The sequence below is a fragment of the Anabrus simplex genome, chromosome 11 (genome assembly GCF_040414725.1).
Source record: "Anabrus simplex isolate iqAnaSimp1 chromosome 11, ASM4041472v1, whole genome shotgun sequence".
NCBI lineage: Eukaryota > Metazoa > Arthropoda > Insecta > Orthoptera > Tettigoniidae > Anabrus > Anabrus simplex.
In genome coordinates this window covers 77,507,246-77,531,138 of record NC_090275.1, presented here as the reverse complement: position 1 = coordinate 77,531,138, position 23,893 = coordinate 77,507,246, and the positions used below count along the sequence as shown (strand labels likewise).

At 36.1% G+C, this 23,893-nt stretch overlaps 1 protein-coding gene across 2 annotated transcripts in view; it reads right to left on the bottom strand.

Annotated features, from left to right (window-relative positions):
- Cph (Chronophage) overlaps positions 1-23,079 on the bottom strand; it is a 287,928-nt gene extending 264,849 nt beyond the window's left edge. The window contains exon 1 of one of the 2 annotated variants that reach the window (XM_067155781.2): positions 22,257-23,079. In XM_067155781.2, the coding sequence (XP_067011882.2) occupies positions 22,257-22,293 (37 nt within the window). In that variant the 5' untranslated portion in view covers positions 22,294-23,079. Of the gene's footprint in view, positions 1-9,507; positions 9,603-22,256 lie in introns of those variants that run through there. The other variant, XM_067155782.2, reaches the window with a different exon arrangement.
- Between the last annotated feature and the right edge of the window lie 814 nt (positions 23,080-23,893).

Here is a 23,893-nt window from a genome sequence, read left to right as displayed (position 1 = left end):
TATTTTGGAAAAGCTATTACTTGTATATGGAAGAAATGTTTGTGATAGGCTATCTCCAATTTTAAGTAGGTGACATTCCCACAAAGTTTCGTGAAAATCCATGCATTAGGTAAAAATATTCTTATCTCCGGATTGTCGCCTTAAGTTTGCAAAAAAATAGAGATCAGGACAGAAATACTCCGTGTCATAGATCTTAGAGCGCTTCTTAAAGAAATGTTACTAATGCAAAGAATATTATTCAGGAAGTGAACGAAATACATTTCCTGGGCTTGATGGTAGACAATAACATAATTTGGAAACAAATGTAATAGGTATGTTCCAATTATAGATGTGTTCACGCGACTTACAGGAGTCTTATTAATTTCCAGACAGAGATCCTTGTATTATTATTTTATATATTTTTACATAACGCATACGATGTTCATTTGGGGGTCACAGGAATAAAAGGGATTTGCAACCCATGAAAGATCTACAGAATAGGACTATTAGAAATTCCTTAGGAGCACCATATTCAACACCGAATAAAGTTCTCTGTGAGCAGACTAGGATACTACCTTTGGATTTAGAGGTTAAGTTCAATGACGCTGTTTATATTTTTAAATACATAACAATGTTATAATACATTATAACAGAGATATACATCAGCATGACACGCGAAAAAATCTGAATATTTATACCTGTCAATCATAAACAGTAACTTTCGAAACAAAGCGTCTGAAGAATTGTTTGTCTAAAATATACAACAAAGTGCCTTATATAAATAAAGTATCTTTCAGCTATTAATACAGTTAAACTTAAACTAAGGAAATTCTTGTCTCGGTTCTACATGATCTAAGAAATTTTTCGGTAAATTTTAATTAAAAATGTGTAGGAAGTACTGTAGTACTTTTTACTTTAAATTACATTTTACATCACTGATTTCTCACACATTTTAAAGTGTTCCAATCTTATCACATGGATGTTATACATAGAGTGAAAATCGGTTTTAACGACTCCGAAGAGACCGCCGTCCCACAAACCGGTTTTATTTTTTTTTGTTGCTAAAAATGTACACAGTAATATCTGTAAGTTTTACGTTGCACACATACACGGTTAATTAACACAATATTAAGTTAAAACTACCAAAAACCTAACTGAAATACGTACTGCATTTACAGCACAATATTTGTGGAGTGTAAAGAAGCCTCCGTGGCTCAGGCGGCAGCGCGTCGGCCTCTCACCGCTGGGTTCCGTGGTTCAAATCCTGGTCATTCCATGTGAGATTTGTGCTGGACAAAGCGGAGGCGGGACAGGTTTTTCTCCGGGTACTCCGGTTTTCCCCGTCTTCTTTCATTCCAGCAACACTCTCCACCATCATTTCATCTGTCAATCTTTAATCATTGCCCCAGAGGAGTGCGATAGGCGTCGGCAGCCGGCACAATTCCTATCCTCGTCACAAGATGGGAGTTCATTCATTCCATCCCTGACCCGGTCACTGACTGGAAAACAGGTTGTGGGTTTTCATTTTCATTTGTGGAGTGGAAGTGAGGGGAATTTAATTGGCTTTTACTCGAACAGGTCCATGGATTGGCACATTTGTTCTTTGCTGCTTAAACGATCTAAATAAAGATTCTCCACTGTCTTCGTGCTCAGATGATCTGGCTCGCTTGAGTTTTTTAAATATTAGAAAATAATATTTCTTTGTTCTTCCAAATTGTAGAAATCGTTCAGTGCGAAACATCCAATTTCTTCGCGATGTTTACGTTTGTTTCCACATTTTCCAATCGCCAAATTGTGTGACTTTTCCCCACTATTAAACAGTTTTTTTCTTTTGCGACATCTTCACAGAGATGTTTGCCTTGACTGAAGTCTACAATAATATTGTTGTCATTGTTATCAATCGCCAAATACGTAAAAAAAACGGTCATCGGACGTTATAGCCGATACATTTCCTCGAAAATACGATAAAAATACGTCGTTTATACCATATGCCGAAATAAGCGACGTCGTATTAAGCGAATTTTTAAATACGGTGTTTATATAGAATTTAGACGGGACCGTTAGATTTCGCCGTTATAACCAGTACGTCGTTAAAAGCGATGTCGCACTAAACGGCTTCCACCGTATGTCCAAAGTTTTACAGCCCCTTAAAGTGAGCTTTGCTCGTTGGGGCGTCCCATGAATAAATAATGTACGAAAATTTCTCTAAAAATATTCGGAAATCACAACCTTCAATCTCAGCTGATTTTGAAATGCACATTTTGCTATAAAACCACGCCATTCAATGGATTCATATTGAAGTATAAGTTGTTAGTAATCATTAAGCATATGTTTCAAGAACGAGTTTCGTATCAAATTATGAATCATTTCAATCAGAAAATAAAAAATTATTTTATAAAAAAATTTCAATTTTAGTTTTACAATTTTTCTAGTAGAAATTGTACTTCTTGTGATCAGGCACCTTTTAGGATAATACAAACTGTGCGAAGCGTTTTGCTCTAGAAGGCGGTGAATTTCAAAGTGGGAACTTCGCGCATAAGTACTGTATACTGTTGCACGCATAGGGCTATCCACGACATGGAGTTTAAAGCCAATAGAAACATGAATAAAAGAGTAAATTCCGTGTAAAATAGTGGCATTCCTCAGAAGGTAAAGGATCTGTAATTAATGACTTTTAATTCTTGGCACCGAAACAAAGGAAGAGCACCAGTATGTGGCGGACAATGCACGTAGTGTAAGGATCCCACGCAACAATCCCACGAGTCAACAATAATTAGGCTTTGAGGTCGTACGTCGACACCTTTATGGACTCGTCCTGGCTTGGCCTGGCCTTCTCTTCGCCAAACGTAGCTCTCCTTCCGCCAGCAGAGATCTCAGTAGCAGATCTTCCAAAACAATGCTGGGCCCTATTGTTCATCTGACAGGTGGCAATCTTATTAAGGAATACATATTTGCTATCAGTCGACATATTACAGGGGTGGGTATTATTATTATTATTATTATTATTATTATTATTATTATTATTATTATTATTATTGCGAAATTTCAATCCTTTATGAGAATGTACACACAACACTTATCCAGGTAAACATTGTGAAAGAAATTACAGAGAAATTTGGACTTCAGATATATTTTGAGAAGACCAAATTTATTTAAAATTGGAAATTCACCTCCAGTGTTAACAATAAGAAATCAAAATGTTATGACGTATTCATATATTTCAAACAGTTATTAGAATATTCCAGAATACCTCTGTCGTGCTACGTACATCATAGTGTTTTGACTGTCTTCACAATATAAATATTGCAATAATAAGAATATTAGAATAATTTTAATAGTAAGTTATTAGATGTATTTAATATGCGTTGTAATCATTTTGAGGGTTCAGATATGTATGGATGTTTTTATTATTTGTGATAGCTGACGAAGAGAATAGTCCTTTCTTTAAACATGTATGTTTAATGTGGACAACTTTTCCATTGTATGAAGTATTGACAGGGCGGACCCAATAAGTACCCCTTGAGTATCATAATTGTCATAATGAGGGAACCGACTTATATGTAATAATAATTAATCAAATATGTACATATTTATTTATTTTTATTGAAATATGGAATTATATATGGACTTATTATAAAAATTTATCATTTCCATTCAATATTAAAGTTCAATGAAGCTAAACAGAGTATGCCTACAGGATATATTTTTAATATGAACTTCGAAGGACAATCTTTTATTCTCTGTTATCAAAACCATGGATTACAAATTACAAAATTATTTTTTAAGTGCTGGAAAATGAATCTTCTGATTTCCTGTTTTTTTCTATATATTCAGATGCACCTCTACCATGATTCAGTTGTTCCATAGTATTATTCACATTTTAGAAACTATCAGAAAATGCGAATTTTGGAGACTTTTCAGTGCTTATGTGATGCATGAAAAATTATGTTGAATGTAACTTAAGTCATTCCTCACACTTGTATCACAGACTACTGTTTCTGCATCTTTAGTTGAGGCTGGATCTTCAGAGTCCATGGCACAGAACGTTCTTAAGAGTTCCATGAAGCAACGAAATGGAATGCCCGAATTAAGAAACAATCGGGAAACCGCTGTCAAACTGTCAATTGTTGAAATGTACACAAGTTAAAATGTTAAAATATAAATTGTTAATTTGTTTCTCCATTATGAGAGGACTGTTAATTTAATAGAATTTAATATTTTTAGACGAAATATGGACTATATTTATGTTAGTGACTAAGAATATGGAACATATGTGCTAAACTCCAAAATATGGAAAAATATGGAAAATAAACCCAGCATTTTCCAACTCCACGCGTCATGATTCGTAAAGATAACACAAAATATAATTCATATTAGTTTCCTAAAAAAGAAATCCGTTCCCTGCTCATAGTCAATTCAGACCACGGACAAATTAGTCGTTGCGTGAAATAAAGTGCACAGTTGATTCTGAGGATAAATTTTAAATATTTTTCTACATCATTTCTGTAAATCTGTATTGGAATTTACGATAAATAATGTTTAAGAATGTATTGCTTCCGTTTTCTTCTCTCTGTGGACGGCCACACCCGAGCGACTTTCGCTACGTGTGTAGTGAAGACTGTCCAGTGACATTCCTCCGGCTGGGGTCACTTGGTAACGCGAGAAACTGTCTTTCTGAGAGAGGTAACGCCTTCTTATTCTCTCCTGCAGAGGGACTCCAACCGAAGAAATTATTCGTTGAGTCATCATTGGAAATAAACACGGTTAACATAATGTAAATACCACGTACAGTACTTGGCTATGCAGACCATCTGACTTAGAAAGAGAAGGCTCGAGTATTGGTGGATATTCGATGGATATTTGTATATATATGGTCTTGACAATGCTTAGTTTGCTGACTACGCAACTTCGTTGCTAATTAAAAAGGTGATAGCACAAGTGATGCTATTAAGTTATTACAAAAAAAAAAATGCTCAAAATGGCCTTGTTCTGTGTCGAAGCGTCCAATGTGCCTGCCCTTTATGCTTTTGCATGCTCTGTTTATAACAGCTGAAGTGTTTGGTGTTTCGTGTTACCACACCGAACCCCATGGCGCAACCCGTAAGGGCCTTGGCCTACCAAGCGATCACTGCTCAACCCGAAGGCCTGGAGATTACGAGGCGTAATGTGGTCTGCACAATGAAATCTCTCGGCCGTTATTCATGGCGTTCTAGATAGCTTCTCAATTATAATCACGTAAGCTGGGTGGATCTCGAACCAGCCATCAGACCAAGTGAAAATATATGACTTGGCCGCGAATCGAACCCGAGGTAAGAGGCAGGAACGATACCCCTACAGCGTATTAATTTTTCTTCAATCCAATTAGGATACGAACGTCAACCCTGCGTACAGGAGATCTTTGCAAAGTAATGTCCGCATTGGATTAAAATTTGGCGATCGGATAGATCATTCAATGGATTCCCCTTGACCAAATTATCTTACCTCCATTTAAATAATGACGAAACACCCTGACAGAGTGAGCTAAAGCGCCATCGTACAGGCATCACGTCCTAGAGGTATATCGCATCGTCACCAATATCTCAACTGTCAGAATATTGGGGGGAGGGGGGGGGGGGGGGTGGACGACCAATAAGATGATCATGAACAATTTCGGCTTAAAATTTAGACAGAACCCAATCCGAAGCAGGGAGGGGGGGTTTGTAGTCTGACAGTGAATTGTTATGATTAAGGTTCGTATGTTCCTGAGGTCATTTTACCCGAAATCTAAAACATTGATGGGTCCCCGAGCCAGTTTAACCCTTTCAGACCTGAAAGAAAACTGGAGGTGTGAATTTTTGTTTGTACGTCAAGAACTGACTAAAATGCTCCTCAATACACATATTAATAGTTTATTTTACAAAATAAAAACTAACATCCGAAAAACAGGACCCACACAATTGTGCGTATCAAAATTCAAAACCTCGTTGTATCACGTACGATGGTGTAGCTTCAAAATTTACGTTCACTAACCAATGTACACACTTCACTGAATATATTCCGGTATTCAGTAAAGCTTCGAGATTAATATAAACGCAGTAAATAAATACTTACTTTCGGCACTACTGCTTCCTGCCATCTCGCCGATCAACTGTGCTTTTTAAACTCTTCTTCCTTCGCCCTGGCGGTCAAGCGCATACTAAAATCAATTGAAATACACGCCACGTGTCCTGCACAATCACTGCAGTCCGGTGTAGCGCCGAAGAAACATCAAATACGGTCAGGGATAACTAAAATACGAACCCGCACAATTGTGCGTACTCGGTCTGAAAGGGGTATAGCAATTTGATGTTTGATATAAATGCATATTTCTGCCATTTTTATTGTTTCGGTCAAATTTGCTCACTTTTAGTGATATAAGGTCATATTTGGTTATATTAATTTTTCTTTCTTTTCCCGAAGGAGATAGGTAGCAGGCTTCGAAGAGATGATTCTGAGAAAGAAATGTTGTACGAACGTACGCCTAAGTATACCAAAAAGCATGCTTGCTTTACGCACCGACACAGGCAGGTCAGTATTTGCCTGGTGTGAAAATGGGAAAATGGGAAAGCACAGAAAACTATATTCAGGGCTGCCGACAGTGGGGCTCGAACCCGCTATCTCCCAGATGCAAGCTCACAGCTGCGCGCCCCTAACCGCACGGCCAACTCGCCCGACAGTTCCTTTTTTAGGGAAAAAAGAGGGAGAACTGCACGTCAGGGTTACCATACTGAATGAATGTGTAAAGTGTTAATTTACCTACTGCAGCTCTGTCAGTTTGTATGATTAAATGTGTCTGCTGTATTATCGTTTTGGCACGTTTAATGTGTCCGACTCGTTGGCTGAATGGTCAGCGTACTGGCCTTCGGTTCAGAAGGTTCCGGTTCGATTCCCGGCCGGGTCGCGGATTTTAACCCTCATTGGTTACTTCCATTGGCCTGGGGCTGGGTGTTTGTGCTGTCCTCAACATCCCCGCCTTACAAGGGCTGCATTCGGCTAGAAATAGCGACACGAAATTATTACGTTTAATGTTAGTAATGTTCTACTACTTGCTACCTACCTCTAAAATGCTTCAATAATATTTTACCATTTTAGGTCATATTTAGGTAGTTTTTAGGGCATATTTTGTATTTCCGAACCCTAGTTATGATAGTTAAAGACATGGTCACGTGAAATACCAGTCATTAAACCAATTTGCTTTCATTACTCGTCAAGGGTCAATGAAATGATAAACTTCCTGGTAACGCAGAAAGGAAGCATTATTAAGACGATGTTCATATCAAAGCCCTATTTTAATATTTAAGTTTTAGAAATATGCCCTCTAATATACTCGACGGCAATGTATAAACACCCTGTATTTTCTCTCAAATAAAACCAGTGTCGACAATGCGAGAAGAGAGTTTCTAAAATGAAAACATCTTGGGTGTAGCCTTGTTTCATTCGCGTGTCGAGAAAAGCTGTGTTACTGGTGCTGGTTTGCTAACGATCCGATTGCTGGCCTTTGAAATGTGGATCTATCGTAGATTGCTGAAGCTCCCGTAAGTAGACGACGTCACCACCGGAGAGGCACTCCGTCGTGGCGGGAAATCTCACTCCCAATCTATTTCGGTCACATCTTCAGAAATACAGCAAGCTAGGAGAAAAAGTTTGGCGTGGGCGGAGATTAACCTTGGCGCGGATCCTTCCACAATGTTTCGATATCTACGATACAACAACTCGGGTACTACGTGGGAGTCACCGACCTTCCGTCCGACTCGTTGGCTGAACGCTCAGCGTACTGGCCTTAGGTTCAGAGGGTCTCGGGTTCGATTCCCGGCCGGGTCAGGGATTTTAACCTTAATTGGTTAATTCCTACGGCACGGGGGCTGGGTGTATGTGTTGTCTTCATCATCATTTCATTCTCATCACGACGCGCAGGTCGCCTACGGGAGTCAAATAGAAAGACCTGCACCTGGCGAGCAGAACCCGCCCTGGGATATCCCGGCACTAAAAGCCATACGACATTTCATTTCATACCGACCTTCCGAAAGCAGATTTCCTCCCAGCTGAGTACAAATTCTTCCTATTTTATCTTTTTTCTACCAAAGATTAAACCAATTCCGACTTCAGGTCATTATTTTACCTTATTGGTCTAGCTAGGTCTCTTTTTAGGGAAGTGGTGATGATATGCAATTTCCCCGTTTCTCTTTCGATTCACGTACTCTACGTGATCCCCAAATGAATCATTTAGTTGTAACTTGAGATTTTGATATTTTTAAAATATCTTTCCATGATTCTACACCTTGGCCAGTCATACTGGATTTTAAAAGATACACATCCTCAGTTTTTCATTGAACAAATGTGTGCTTTGGTTTCAAACCCATAAAAGTGCCGGCACCTCAGTATCAAAATCAGATTTATCATCAGGCGATGCTCACACGTTTATTACGCAAAGTATATTGCCCCTTAGGATCAACTGTTTTCTCTTATCGCACTAAGAAAGTGGTGGATATTAGATCACCATCCATAATACAGCCAGGAGTTGACGTGTCACCATTGAAAATATGGGATGTGAAGGTTTTGCTTACTAAACATTTCGGCAAAGACTGGAAATCTCTTAACACATTGTCATGTTATGTCAACACTGTAGACAGGTTCAAGAACTTAAAAAGGAAAGTGAACATCGTCCTGCTAATGACGAAGTTTGTGTATGTGTCAATACTTCTTAAATAGTTTATCTTGTTTGAAAAAGTTGACTTCCAGTGTTGTACATTAACACTGGTACCTTCCCAGTTCTACCGCTTTCCTCTCCCAGTGTCCTCGATAAACATGTATGGTGGTGAGACGTTTAACACCTAGAAATTCTTTCTCTGCCGATAGAAAACAAAGCGAAAGAAACTCATGACGCAACAGCCCATTACGAATCCTGGCTTGCCAAGTCGACTGCTGCCCAGATCCGTACCCTCTCGTATAAGACAGTCCCTCAGTTGACCTTGCAAGGCTGAGTGAACTGCTTTATTGTTCACAGTCCAGATCATCTTGGACTGGCCATAAATTGAACTCAGGACCTGCGGGCAATGTGCAAATATGGTACTCCTCAAAAGAAAGAACAACTCTATTACAGACGCGAAGTACATCCCGAACTTTCAAAATGAATAATAATAATAATAATAATAATAATAATAATAATAATAATAATAATAATAATAATAATAATAATAATAATAATCCTGAACAGATGCGTGATTGTCAGTTGACGATGATGGAATTATACTGTCCATCTATTTGTTTACTAATATACTTGCAGTACGTTCTGCGGACGTAGGTGTTGATAGGTCAAATATTACGTAGCTGAGAAACAGGATGTAAAGATAATCATCAGGACACCGTTACACGGTGGCATGGGGTTGCAAGGAGGTTAAAAAGAAGTAGGGGTTACGTCACAATAAGCCTACGACATCCAAGAAAATAAACTTATTTCTGCAATAGGAAACATGTTATAAGACACCGTCAAAGGTAATACTAATTACTTACCCCACCAAAAGCTCATCACTCGAACTAGAACTAATAGAATTTCACCGTGAACACAAGAATAAAACTACAACCTTCCAGCCATGACACACCACCACTCGTGCTGTGGTTGTCTATACCTGGCTCTGCACGTGGGGACTAGCACAAAGCAGCTAGCTCTCCCTAGCGAGATCATTGCACACTAACGAAAAAAGCAGCGGGGAGATTTAAAACATGTTTTTTTAAATTTTATTTATTTAAGTAGCAGTAGATATTATTGTACGGGGAATAACAAAATAAATAGATCGACTGCATGGCTTAATAATGGAGTAGTATCTTCGAATCAGAAGGTCCTGAGATCGATTTCCAGTTTGACAGGGAATTTTATCCCTAGGAAGTAAAACTGAGCCGGGTCGTAAATCTGAGCCAGGTCGTAAAACTGACCCAAGTCTCCATTTAGAGCCATCCCTAAGTAACAGACAAAAGGCTAATAATAATAATAATACTAATAATAATAATTAAGCCTGAAACGCTTTAGAAACCTTGTTACCGAGCTCGATAGCTGCAGTCGCTTAAGTACAGCCAGTATCCAGTGTTCGGGAGATAGTAGGTTCGAACCTCACTGTCGGCAACCCTGAAGATGGTTTTCCGTGGTTTCCCATTTTCACGCCAGGCAAATACTGGGTCTGTACCTTAATTTAGTCCACGGCCGCTTCCTTCCCATTCCTAGCCCTTTCCTCTCCCATCGTTGCCGTAAGACATGTCTGTGTCGGTGCGACGTAAAGACAATTGAAAAAAAATGTTTGAATATTTGCTTTAATCTTATTCGCTTTCTGTTTCCTCACAAAGTTGGAGATATCACCACAAAGCTGTGAAGCCGTGGTCTTCTACTGGTTCCAACAAGGTAAGTTATAATCTAAAAACAAAGAGGATTAACGTCTATTTCAGTCGACAAAGAATGCAATATTTTGAATTAGATAATCTTGATAGATGAGCACAGGAAGTGCAGATAACTTGCATCAATATACGAGTGCTCTCATATTAACCGATCCTTTGCGTACTATTTAAATAAAAAATACATGTACGTCTGTCTGAGTCAGATCTTGATATCAGTCATACCCACACAGCGAGCAAGGGAGAAGAGGGAATAGGGGACTGGGTAGTATGCCAGATATTTTATTAATTTCTGTCATATCAGGGGTTGGCTGGTCGGTGAAAGAATCGTTCTTTATTACGTCGATTTAAAATAAAATATTCTGTATTTATCGATCTTTATAGATTACCTCACTTTTGGATATTGTGGAATGGACTCACGGAGGTTTCATCATGCCTTCCATACATAAACAGAACCCAATATGACGTTCTGAAGCAAACGTATGAACTCCTGCAAGTTATGCTGACATGCATACACATTCCCCCTTTTTGTTAAATTAAGCCCGCTAGTTAATTATGTGTAGATTCTTCAAGTTCACAGACAAGTCTTGGGGAGTTCCACTGAAGAAATAAAACATTATTTAATATTTTCAAAGAATATAATACATATAAAAACGTCTTACGAACAATTGTAATATTGTACATGCATGCGATAGAAAATGTATGAATTGCTTTCAAAAATTTCGAGAATACATTTTTAAGACAGTTGCAAAACTGATTCAAACAGTTGTTGGTTAAGTTGTGACCTTTTAACATAAAGAACACAGGTTCGAATTTAGCTCTATTCAATGCTGTGTAGTAGGAGTAATAGATTTACTGGCATGCAAGGACAAACGTGGAACAAAAAATAAGTCTAATTCCTTTAAAAAAATTGAATTTTAATTTATCATCACCCAATAGGATATTAGACATAGTTTATGTGGTGATGCTGATTATTATTATTATTATTATTATTATTATTATTATTATTATTATTATTATTATTATTATTATTATTATTATTATTATTATTAACTGAGAGAAGCGGCCCCGTTATCACTTCCAGGCAAACATCGGGACAGTTCCTATTCACAGGCTACAGCAATTCCTTCCAACTCCCTTCCCAATTTCATTCCATCTCCATTAATTCCTCAACTGAGGTTTGTGTCGAGAAGGGTATCCGGCCGTAAAAATGCCTTGAAATTTTATCTCACCTCATCCCGAAACCCTATCAGGAAACGGGACGAAAAGTTTTATTCTGTTGTAACTCAAAACCGCGAGACATCGGTCTTTCAGGCATTTGCATCATTGATGTAGACCTCGGTACGTGCCAAATTTGCTGTGCTTAGCAAAACGAAAAAGCTTTGTTTTCTCCGACCTGTGTGGTTTTTCCTGCCAGGTAATTTCGTTAATACTCCGTAATCAACTAATTAACTGCCATCGTATCGAAGATGAATCATTCCTCCACCTTGGCCGAAGCTAGGAAATATTATTGTGACACAAGGTTAGCTTAATACAGATATATTTACAGAGTACTGTTTTCCAAATTAGTAAGATTTACACGTCGTATAATTCAATACAGAAGTGGTTAGAGTTACGTTTATTACTCGTGTTCTACAGTGAACTTCCAACGTAATAGAACTATTCACTCCTACAGATTATAAATTAATTTCTTCATAACTGTCCTGTCATTTTTTGATAAGTTATTTCTATTAGCATTTCATTATGCACAGAAGAGAACGACGAAGATTGTTAGACTAAAAGTCGATCCCAATAATCAAATACGGATGAATTCCTTACAGTGTAGAGTTAATTGATTTCCTTTTTCTGTCCCTATTATGATTATTACAAGGGAAAACATGATAAATTTTATGAATACAAAAATTCGGCAAATGTAGCTGAAAAAAATAACAAAAATGTATCCCTAAAGCATGAAGGCTTACTCCATCAAAATATAACTTTTTCCATGAAGAATATGATTGTATTTAAAGTTTTCTGCAATAAAATTTCATGAATAGCATCAATAAATTATAAAAGAACAATCGATTACTTAATGACAGAGAAAGTACACCCGTTTCTTTACATATCTTCAGAAACTATTTCAATTTATTTGGTAATTATCTTTACAAAAAATTTCAGAAAGAGAATAAAAATTAGAATTATTTAATATTCGATATTACCGATGTCGATTCAGAAATTACACATATTAAAATTCAGTTTAAGCATAAAACATTAAATGTAATCTTAATGCGCAGTTGAGAGCGTCTTCGCTTTTTCTTCCACTCCAGCGGTTTTTTTAAGTAACTGCCAACATATTCACGGCGCAGCATGTGGCGCAGTTACGTGTTTGGTGGACAATCTTCACAAAGATCACTTCTGTTACTATTTTTGTTGAATTAACTAGTTCATTTAGCATTAAAAACACTCATGGATGTATTTAGAAGGGATTTAACTCAAGCAATTGAGGTAGAGTAGCTTCACCGGAAAAATATCACGAGTGCACGATTGTTTTGTCCACATATTCTTTAAATTAAAAAATACCTCATTTGCACAACATTTGTGAATTCATCACAATTTTTTATTTGCAGCGAAAGGGATATTCTTTAATATCCAGAAGAAAATTATTAGAGAACAAATTATATAATACTTCACTGAGTATTTTCTCTAGTGAATTGCAAAGTCTCATTATTTTTTTCTGATACATAATCATTTTAAGACCTTAGTTGATTGATGCCAGTTTGCTTGGAATTGGATAAATAAATCCACTTTACGAGATACTAAGCTTATTTCTCGGTGTTAGAAACAAAAGAGTTTAGTTTTACTGCTTATATGTCCAAACATTGGGATTTCCAACAATTTACGAAGATGTTTACTTGCTAAATAAATCGAAATGTTCAGCATTCACTATTCTTGAGACGAATTACTTAATTCTATATTAACATTTCCAAGTAAAAATAATTAACCTTCGGAAGAGAAAATTAGTGTTCAATTTATAATATAGAATGAATTATTAAGTATTTGTATCGACTTAATGACTGCGAAGAACTAATGATTCAAACTTAATAAACAGAAATGGAATCCCTCTATCAGGGTTATTTATAATATTAATGTTAGCATAAAAACCATTCCAATTTCGTTAAGTCGTCGAGAAAATAGTTCTAATACAACAATATTCGAGTTCGTAGCTTTGATGTGTCGATCTGCTGGGGAATTCCCGATTAACGACGAGGTTGACGGTGCTACGTTAATGATAACCTGTACTAAAATATTAAAAATATTTAAGTTGATTTAAACCATAAGTGCTTTATTTAGAAATATACTGATATATTTAGTAGGAAAAAAATAGGAAACAGAAATCCCCACTGAATACGGTATGTAAATAGACAGAGATGAGTGGGGAATTACCGTCGCAGACAGACCAACATCTACGTTAAATAGAGAGGCTAAAAATAGGGTTCCAAGAAAACTCCCGAGGAGCCCGTTAGAAGCAGTATAACAAAGGGAAGACGGAAATAAATAAACTTACATAAAAATTAAAACATTAAAATAGTTATAAAGCACATGGTTATTGGAAGAATATTGATTCAAAATAACGGAGATTCTTTATATTCTTACAAGCGTGTAAATAATCTGCTGCTTTATTCCAGGGGATTGTTCGTAAAGGAAATGTCAATCTTGTTTAATAAATTACTATGCAGTCACAACATCAAATTACTATTTGGCAAATTATTAATTAATGAGTAATGTATAAAGAAAAGAATGGCATGATAAGCTAATCACCTTCATCAATAGTATAGAAGATTAGATAAAATTGTAGAATATAGTTTAGATATAAGTTTCACCATGTTAATTGTAGCTTATCTGTCGTAGTTGCCACTGTAATTGGGACACTAAGTCCTGTAGTGTGCAATAAATAAATAAATAATTTAATATTTATTTTATAATAATAATTGTAGTGGACAAATTTTAGATTCACTAATATGTATTGTGTGTCACATTCATCTTCGTAACAATATCCGTTATTTACAGATCTTTAATCTGTTTCTTTATATGCAAAATACTCGGAACTTCAGAGACATTTCTTGTACGTTTTTCAGCAAACAAGTTTTTCGTCATTTCAACGTTTGGTCCACAAAATTTACAACTCTTTTAAAAAATTAACTTAACTCTAATTTATTCAGACAATACTAATATGACAGAGTCAAAAGCCGAGAAGAAGACGTGAAAATAATGGAGAGTTAGATCATTCTGTACTCAACTTCTATTTTGAAATATTAATCTGTGTTTTATTCCTTAAACCAATCAGAAAAAAATATATTACCATTTCATAGAGAGTTGCTTTGTACTCCCACCACTTATATCTGAAAGTTACCAAGGATGTAATGAAGTCATTCTCGGATTATTAAGAATCCATGTCGCAAACTTTTAAATATAATATCACACGTTAATCTAATCATTTTGCCTCTACTATTATGAAATTATAACACTGTTATAGAAAACACTCAACTGAATGATATAAAAGCTAACTTTCTTTCAAAGGAAAAAGGAATGAAATGCTTTGATATAGTCATATTGAAAAACATTTAAAGTTGAAATCAGTATGATGGCAAGTACGACACTTAGCTTAGCAAGAAATAAATTAGAATCTCATATGGAATTGTGTAAGATGACCAAGGTGCAGTCATTCGAAGTACCAGTGATTCAGTGCATGGAACGGCACCACCCTCCAGATATTCGTGGAAGTCGAGCGTTCACTTGAACTGAAGGTCGTGATGGCAGTTTTGCTGCCAAATAATTCTGTAATTAATCCTTCCTCCTCAGCACATGTTAAGATTTACATTTATCTGCTCAGAAGGTCATAACATATATATAAGACAAAGATATACGAGAGGAGATATCAAAGGCTGAAATTTTAAAGTAGGTAATCGTAGTCAAACGTAAAATGTTGCGAAAAGAATATTGTTTCCTACTTTTAAACAGCGTTATTGGAATTATGAAGTTTTGACAATTCCCTCCAGTAACAGTGCGTAGTTTTAATTCATGAATAAAACTCAAAAGAAATATTATTAGTGGCAAACAAACAGAAACAACTCCGTATTTGTACCGAATGATATTTACCTTACTTCGACATTCAAGAGAAATTAGAAGTGAATGTCGAAAGAAGAAGTTATTTTTCTATGCACTTGTAGCTCAGACGAATACTGTTAAAGATCTCCAGAAATAATGGAAGCCAAGTTCATTTCGGAAGAACAGTCAGTATTTGAAAATATGATCAATAATATCCTTCATACAATTCTGGAATCATCAGCAATATTTTAATATGTTTTCTTTTAAAAGTAACTATTCCAGTCGTGAAAGATTATCTATATCACATCTTTCGAGTATAACAGTGATTGTCTAATTGAAAGAAATTGCAGAACAAAGTGTTTATGAAATCTGTTTAATACATATGATCACACATTTCTGCAACTGTATATCTGCGTTCTCAAAATCTCTTTTGCTTGAAGAAATACAATTACGTCGTACATTCCGAGATAATACTCAGGTTGGATAGGAAGAGAATTAAGGAGAAATTTTCAGTCTCTTGTGTGCCATATAATAGTTTTTTATCACCTTCGTCATGTGAAACGAATTGCAAATAAGGAATATACTAGTCATATTAGAGAAACTTACTCCATATCGTCAGAAAGAAGAATATTCGAAATTTCTGGAAAGCAAGTATCTGAAAACAGTAGAGAGTTTGGAATAAAATAACTAGAAAGGTTGTAGATTTACCTGACTTCAAACTTGCTTGTCATTAACCATGGAGAAGACAGCAAGCATGGACAATGAAAACTAATAAGAAGTCAAAAAATAATTGATATACGAAAGTTTAATGTCTCGTTGATTTAAAGCAATATATGTGGTGAAAACTAATTAAGTCTAATAATTTAATTAATGAGAAGAAATTGACTATACACAAAGATTAAATTTTAAAATCTTCGGATTAAATATATAAATCATTTCTAAAGACTGTAGCATATACTAATTGAATTCTTTTTAAAAATAATCAATGAGTTATGCAATGCAGATTAGAAAGCAACTTGGCTGTACTTTGCTGACAATTTTCAGACACACATGCAATTATCACACCGAGCTGTGTCTTTAGATCTGAGTAAACTGGGACTATGTTCCTCCTCTTCCCTTCTAGTATCGCCTTCAGTAAATTCCCTTAAGCATGTACCCGAGTCCCAGTTAAAAATAACCAGAGATCTTATATTTTTACACACTCTAGCATGACATTGTCATACTTTATTCCATGCACGTAAGTGACATACGAATGTGGTAACTAAAGGGTCCCTGGGATTGATAATCTCATACTTTTGCCTCTTAAAACAACAATCACCACCACCACAACCACCGAAATGAATCTGCCCTGCAGTTCAAATGTCTTTGTCCTTTAGAATCGCAAAGAAAATTTTAATTACATTTATCTTTTGTCACTTATAACAGCATGACGAATATTTACGTAATTTCCTTCCAAGAAAAGAAAGAAAAAAGAAAAAAAAGAATGCTTTTATATTTTATTCCTATTTTGAACTTTCATCGCGACAAAAGGAATCTTACTCACAGTTCGTCGTTGACAGCCAACAAAGAAAAGAGAAATTTATATTTGGCTAAATTACCACTCTTTCAGGTACTCAACTCATGTTTCGTGTAATTCATCTGGAACTTCATAAAAGTAAAAAAAACTGAAAAATTGAGTACAGTGACTTCTGATTGTGATTCTGAACTTCCGTTTGTTCACACAATTCTGTAAATGAAGTTCGTATTACTTTCTTGGCTCTAATTCTTAAATCAGTTACTGGCATTTTCTACTAACGTACAACTAATACTACAATAGGTGGAATCAATATAATGAAACGAAAGAGTAGGTAGTTGCCATTAATTATTTAGGGAGTTTAGAGCTAGAAATCTAATATAGCGAGCGGAAAACATTTGCGGTACCCAATTATAATAAAATACATTGTTTTGTGTGGTGATAAAAGGGACATGTTTTCCACGAAACAATAACCACTTCGATACTATGAATGAAGTACAAATCTGTGACCGGATGCAGAAAGAATAGGAAGAAGAAGAGCAATGTCCGAACAATGAATTGTCCAGCGTATGACACAGTGTAGAAAACTCTTACCACAAAGAACAATCACCGGCTGACACGAGGCCATCTCCGTCACCAGGCAAGCGACAATGGAGAAATAATAAAAATATGTATACCACTTCGTTTCTCTGTTGTTATGCCTGTATGTCAACGTTTATCTTTGACTTCCTTTCCGCTGTATAATAGAGTAATATTAATTTGTATATTATGTTACATGGAACAATGAAACAATAAAACACTTCAACTAGAAGAGAAATATCAGAACGATGCATAACGTTATATCCAAAAGTTATGGAACTACGATAAGAAACGACAAACACAACTAAGAAAACTTAAAAAGAAATAACCTGTATGCAATACGAATAAATGGCCAACAATGCATAAACATTATTTCAAGTGTTATTCTCTAAGCAGATAGTTCACGCTTCTAAATGGATTTATGAATAATTATCTCATAGTTTAATAAATATGTTAACATTCCATGAAGAGTAACAATTTAAAAAAAAATATTGATACAAAGCACCTAATGCGATATACTTGCAAAATATTGGCGTGATGCTTTCGAATCATATAAGGCACTAATTCTTCTGGAAAATGAGGAAAATCAACGAGCTCATTTCATGACATGTCTAATACATACTTCTTATATGCGAGAAGAAATGATTAGATATTTAATACTCGTATATATCTGGTTTATCACTATTAAGTTCTCTATTTTAACGCTAACTGATCAAGGAAATGAATGCAGTAAAATACGTATCTACACCTACTTCAGAAGTATTCGCACCTAAAATCTTGGCAAAGTGCTTCTAATTTATGTCTACCCTTTGACAACATAGACAACAATCAAACTACCATATTAATTAAAACTTTTTAATGAACTCGTAGTCTCTTTATTTTTTGCACGCTTTAGTCATTCAGAACGAAACTTAGAACTAATTTTGTATTGCCAGAGAAATATAATTACTCGCAAATTATTAAGAATATTTTAATAGCTATTGTATTGTAACAAAAACCTCTGCATGCTTCTATAGTGACAAAATCTTATTTACGAAGAAACATTAAGAATGCAAAGATTCAAAAAGAAACGAAAAGTGTATAAACGTTGAATTATAAGTTATATAAAAATGTGCATGCACTTTTTTCTAAGCAAATATTATATACGGGAAGGAGGAGGAAGATAATTAATACACTTCTAAAACGGATTATTACATTATTTTTAGAATCAATCACTTCATTATAAATTTTGCAGTTGCATAGAAACTGAAAAAATTGTAAAACAACTGTAAATTTACAAGAAATGCGTTTGTAAAACAATGAAAGTGCAAAAATAGTTTAACTTGTTGAGAAACAAAGGCAATGTTTGAATGGAAGCGGAAGCTCAAGAATAATTTAAAACAAAACTTTCTTTAAAAGAAGATTAGACTCAATTTTACAAAAATGACCAATGTTTATTGGTTTAAAAATACTTAAATATTTTCTCGAGACTAAAAAAACGGTGTAATTGCATACCAAGGAATTTAAAATCTATTTTTACTAGAACTTCTGATGGAATATTAAATTATTAGGCTACTATTTCTTTCATTTTTCACATCATTATGTTTGTATCTGCTTGAATCACTCGAATATACATATAAATATTATTTCATGCCCCCTTCAGTGATTGAACCTTACATTATACACTTAGAAGAAGTTTCATTCATTGCAGTTCGTTGGCTATCTGCTTGGGAAATCACTTCTTCGTGAGATGTTTTCTCGTAACACTTAGGCAGCGCTAAGGAAACCGTCGTGCCTCATTCTCTTTTTATTCTCGTTGATTGTTATAGAAATATTTTACATTCTAATTATCCCATTAGCTTGGGAAAGGCAAATGAATGAAGAGCTCCCGGCGAAAGAATGAATGAAGTAATTACTACACCACAAGGTTACAAAATAAATGAATCTTGTCAAAACATAACCAAGATAATATGTGTGGTCTCATATCACTAATGTAGCGGGTATGAGGGAGAACGAGAAAAAAAAGAACCGCTGAGATCCCCAAGAGTACGCATGGTAGACCGGATGGAACAGTGTTAATCTGTGCCACTTATAAATTGCTAGTACATACATATGGATATATTTTTCTCAACGAACCATTCAGTCCTGTCATACATGTTTTAATAAGCAGTCATTAAGCATTCACCGTGGGTGCTTAATATTTTGTTGTGATTATTTGACTGATAACTTTAGAATTTTATAAAATAAATGTCTGAATGAATTTTGCAAAAATTATTATTAATAGTCCCTTTGTTCTACAAATCTTGGAATTACCTGGATTGAATGTATTGTTTTATATACAGAAAACTTTTGCAATCATTCTGGGTGTTCTAAATTTTGTTCTAATGCTGTTGAAGTTAAATGGAATGATTTGTAACTTTCTAACATAAATACATTTTTCAGCGCTTGCTTTTCTTAACTGTGTATATTTTTGGCAAATACAGGAATTAGCGACATTTTTTATCTTCCTTTGCCATACCATACATTGAACTTTTTCCGTGAGGTACTTCGTTTAAAGGAATTTGAGTACTTAGTAACTAAATATAAAACGGAATTATTTTATGACAAAATATATTTGCATAATAATTAGCCTGATTTTTACCTTCAAATAAACTTCATAAATTATACTGGGTAATTTATTAAACGCTCTAATGCTTACTTGATAAAATAAATTAAATTCCTCAAAGCGTGAGAGGTTCATGTAACTTTCTGATAAACTACTACTTCTTTGGAATATGTTTAGAACTATAATGCATTGAATGTAATTGTATTGTTTAAACCACGTAGTGCATGGCAAGTTTTGACTTTCTAGACATTTCTCTTCGGAGTTTTTAACTAAGCTATATCACGAATCAAATATCATTAACACGCTGATAAGACGAAACTATTAGATTTCTTTCTTTTCAATTGTCACGAGAAATACTGTTTATACGCGCACAGAGGAAATAATTCATTTTCTATTGCTAAGCGCTGATATTATTTTTCGGAATAGAAAGACGCGCCTGTTCGTGCGGATTGCCTATACACGAAGGGGCATAGGTTGTTGGCGCCGCGGCACTTCAAGAAAAGACGGTGGAGGGAATGACGGTGCGTACATTATACACTTCATTCTTCGGCCGCTAACGGTATGATAGTTTTTAACACATTTAAATATACATACAGGTGGCCTTTCTTTCTCCATATTTACACTGCTTTTCATAACATTACGTAATTTTCACGCGCAACAAAAATAGAAATGTCTGGTCATAGAAGCGATGAGTTAAGCGGAGAGCAAAACAAAACAAAAAAATGCACTCCCACACGATTAAATTTAAAGAATGAACTGAATCACAGGGTTTGGGTTTGTAATAAAAAGGAGAAGTACTTTTCAAAGCTGATCAGAAACTTGACAATTTAGCAAAATTAGTCAATTCTGTTAAAACCGAAAATATTTACTTCACTTCTTAGACACATGAGCAAGACTGCTTCGTGACGAACACATAAATATCTTTATTTCGAATAAAAATGTGTCCAAATAAATGTGAATAAATGAAAAACACGTGTCAATTATTGTAGAAGCACAAAAGATAATCTTGCGCCTGTGACGGAATTTACTGTAATACTCAAGTGTCCTTTTCAGGTTTAAAAAATGGTGAACCGTAAATTCAAAGTATGTATTTTTCAAACACTGGAAACGGCGTTTCTGTTTCACGAATCACTCTCTTTAAGAATTCAAGAAGGAAAATATTGTGCACGCACTACGTATCAACGATTCTGTTAATGATCACCTTGAAGATTATTTTACGGATATTGAATTCATCACTTTTTAGTTCGTTTATCGTAAGATTGTATATGAAAAGGATTCTTCGATAGTTGGATCATGTACTACATGATCTGATCAAACATGCCAGGTTCTTATAAAGTGTTGAAGTAATGCCACTAAGAGAGTCTTAGAAGTACGACCTAGCTCTTCCAACATCTTCGTTCGAACTGGATGGAAAAGAAAGATTTTTTTCCCTCTTTTCGTCTTTTCACATCAAGCCCAAGATAATTATCATAACATGGAAGAGAGTAAAGTAAGAAGAAAAAAGAGGGGTGTACAGGGGTGGGTGGGTGCGAGTCTTTTTCCTGCACCCCTCTTCACCGCCATCACCCCCGCTTCTGATTAATTAAAAACTTTGATCACGTGACTCTACGACGTCATCATTTCCACCCTCTTCCACCTCCCACTCTCCTTCCTCCTCACTACTACTTCTTCTTCCTTTCCTTTTTTTGTGTTACCACCCCCTCTTGTACCTCCCAACCCTACTCATTTCTTTCCTTAAAACAGTGGAGGAAAAAATGAAGAAAAATTATGTTTTACTCCCCATCTTAACTTAATTCTTATTTCAAGATTTTAGTGGTTCAAAGGAATATATCCTTCCTTATTTTTTTCTGCGTTTGTCTTCACTGTTACAACTTCCGCTCCATTCAACCGTTTTGTTCTCAGCCCTGCCGACATTACCCCTTTATATTAGACAACCCTTCCGTCACCTAGCTCGCCCGTGCCATGCGTTACATTCACAAAACAAACTTCATAAAAAGAGGATGCGGACACACGACAAACAAATCAACTAACACGGAACATCACAACAAGAGAAAAAATAAAACACAGATAACACAGACTATAAATTCTATCAATGACTTTCGACAATGTTTGTCTTACCTTGGGCGATTCGAACCGCGGGCATCTTTATCCGCATCTTGGCCGGATCTTCAGTAGTCAGGTTGATTTTGGAAATTTTGCCTAGTTGATTATTCTTATCTTCAAGTCAATTGACACATCGGTTCATTAAACTAACATTCTTTTCCCCACAGACACCGAGAAAAGCGTGAAGTTTCTTAGTGACACATCATTACGTTCATGTCAGTAACAATATATAAATATATGAAGTCCTGATCTTTTTAAAATCCATTTTGTATAATATTTTGAAGCTGTCAATCCGAGACAAAAAACACTTGTTTTAGTTTTGTTCGATCACTCGTTTAATTAATTAATTAATTAATTAAAATCGAATCCCAAGACACGCACTTCTCCTTCCTCCTACTACTCCTCGTGTTGTGTGTTGTATTCAGTCACCAACCACTTTTGGAATGTTTTTTATTAAATTTCTTCTTCATAGTTGAATAACATTGTCGGTTACACTTCCCCCTATGGAATGGGGTCGAACATTTCACTAAAAAAACAAGTCGACTTTTTCTTTTTGCTGACGCAGGAATGCCTTATCTGTCAAAATATGGTTTTTAATAAATTAGTTAATTAAAAATAAATAAATAATATTGTTTTGTTTTTTTCAGAGGATGTTCTTGATGAATAATGTCCATCCAGATGGTTATCGCACTGTCACACTGTATGTTGGAGTGTCCGAAGGTTAAGAAAAAGGGGGGCCTGGTTGGCTAGCTGTGACTCCTCTTCTGTGTTGATGTTAGTACCGAACGGCCAACGGTCCGGGCCCTACTGGGGACGTGAGGAGCGACCGCTGGCTGCCTGCTTCCATCGGAGAGCTTCGGCTATAGCATTCGGTGGCCACACGGCCACCTTCGGCTACCTTCGGCTGAGCTCGGCGCTGGGCTGGGAGGCCAAACCGACCACAGATACAGCGGCACCGTGGAGAAGTAGCCAGCTTCGGCGCTGGCCCCATATGCATGTTTATCAGCGCGGGGCAGTGCGGGACGGTGGTAGTACTGTGGTGGTGGAAGAGTAAGAGGGGGGTTAAGTCTTATCTGTGAGGGTGGAGGTGGTGTGTGGTGTGGAGAAGAGGGAAAGGGAGAGAGGTAGAGAGACGGAGCAAGTGCGTCTGGTCCGTGCGAGGTCCGCTGGGCGGCGTGAGTGTAGAGGACGCTGAGGAGATTGGCGTCGCGACGACACAGACAAGTAGCGCCGCCCTACGGTGGCAGCTGCAGACAAGACATCATTGCAAAGAAAACAAAAGGAAAAACTACTCAATGAGCATTCAAACTAATGCCATTGATGGTTACTACTAAATTGTATCAATGAATTGGCAGTTCGCCTCCGTGGCGTAATGGTTAACACTATTAGCTGCCATCAGCGGGCCTGAGTTCGATTCCAGGTACTGCTAGAAATTTAAAAGTAGCAGGAGGGTTGGTATGTGGTACAAATGGTAAATACAGCTTACCTCCATTGTGGGTGAGCTGCACCACCTCAGGTCGCGGACACGAGTTTTTTTAACTAATGAATTGGCAAGTTTATATTCACCTCACTTTGAATGAATCGAACCCACTTCCCGTTGTCTCCCAAGATGAGCATGAAGCTTCAATCTCGAAATCTTCTTCTCCTGCGAA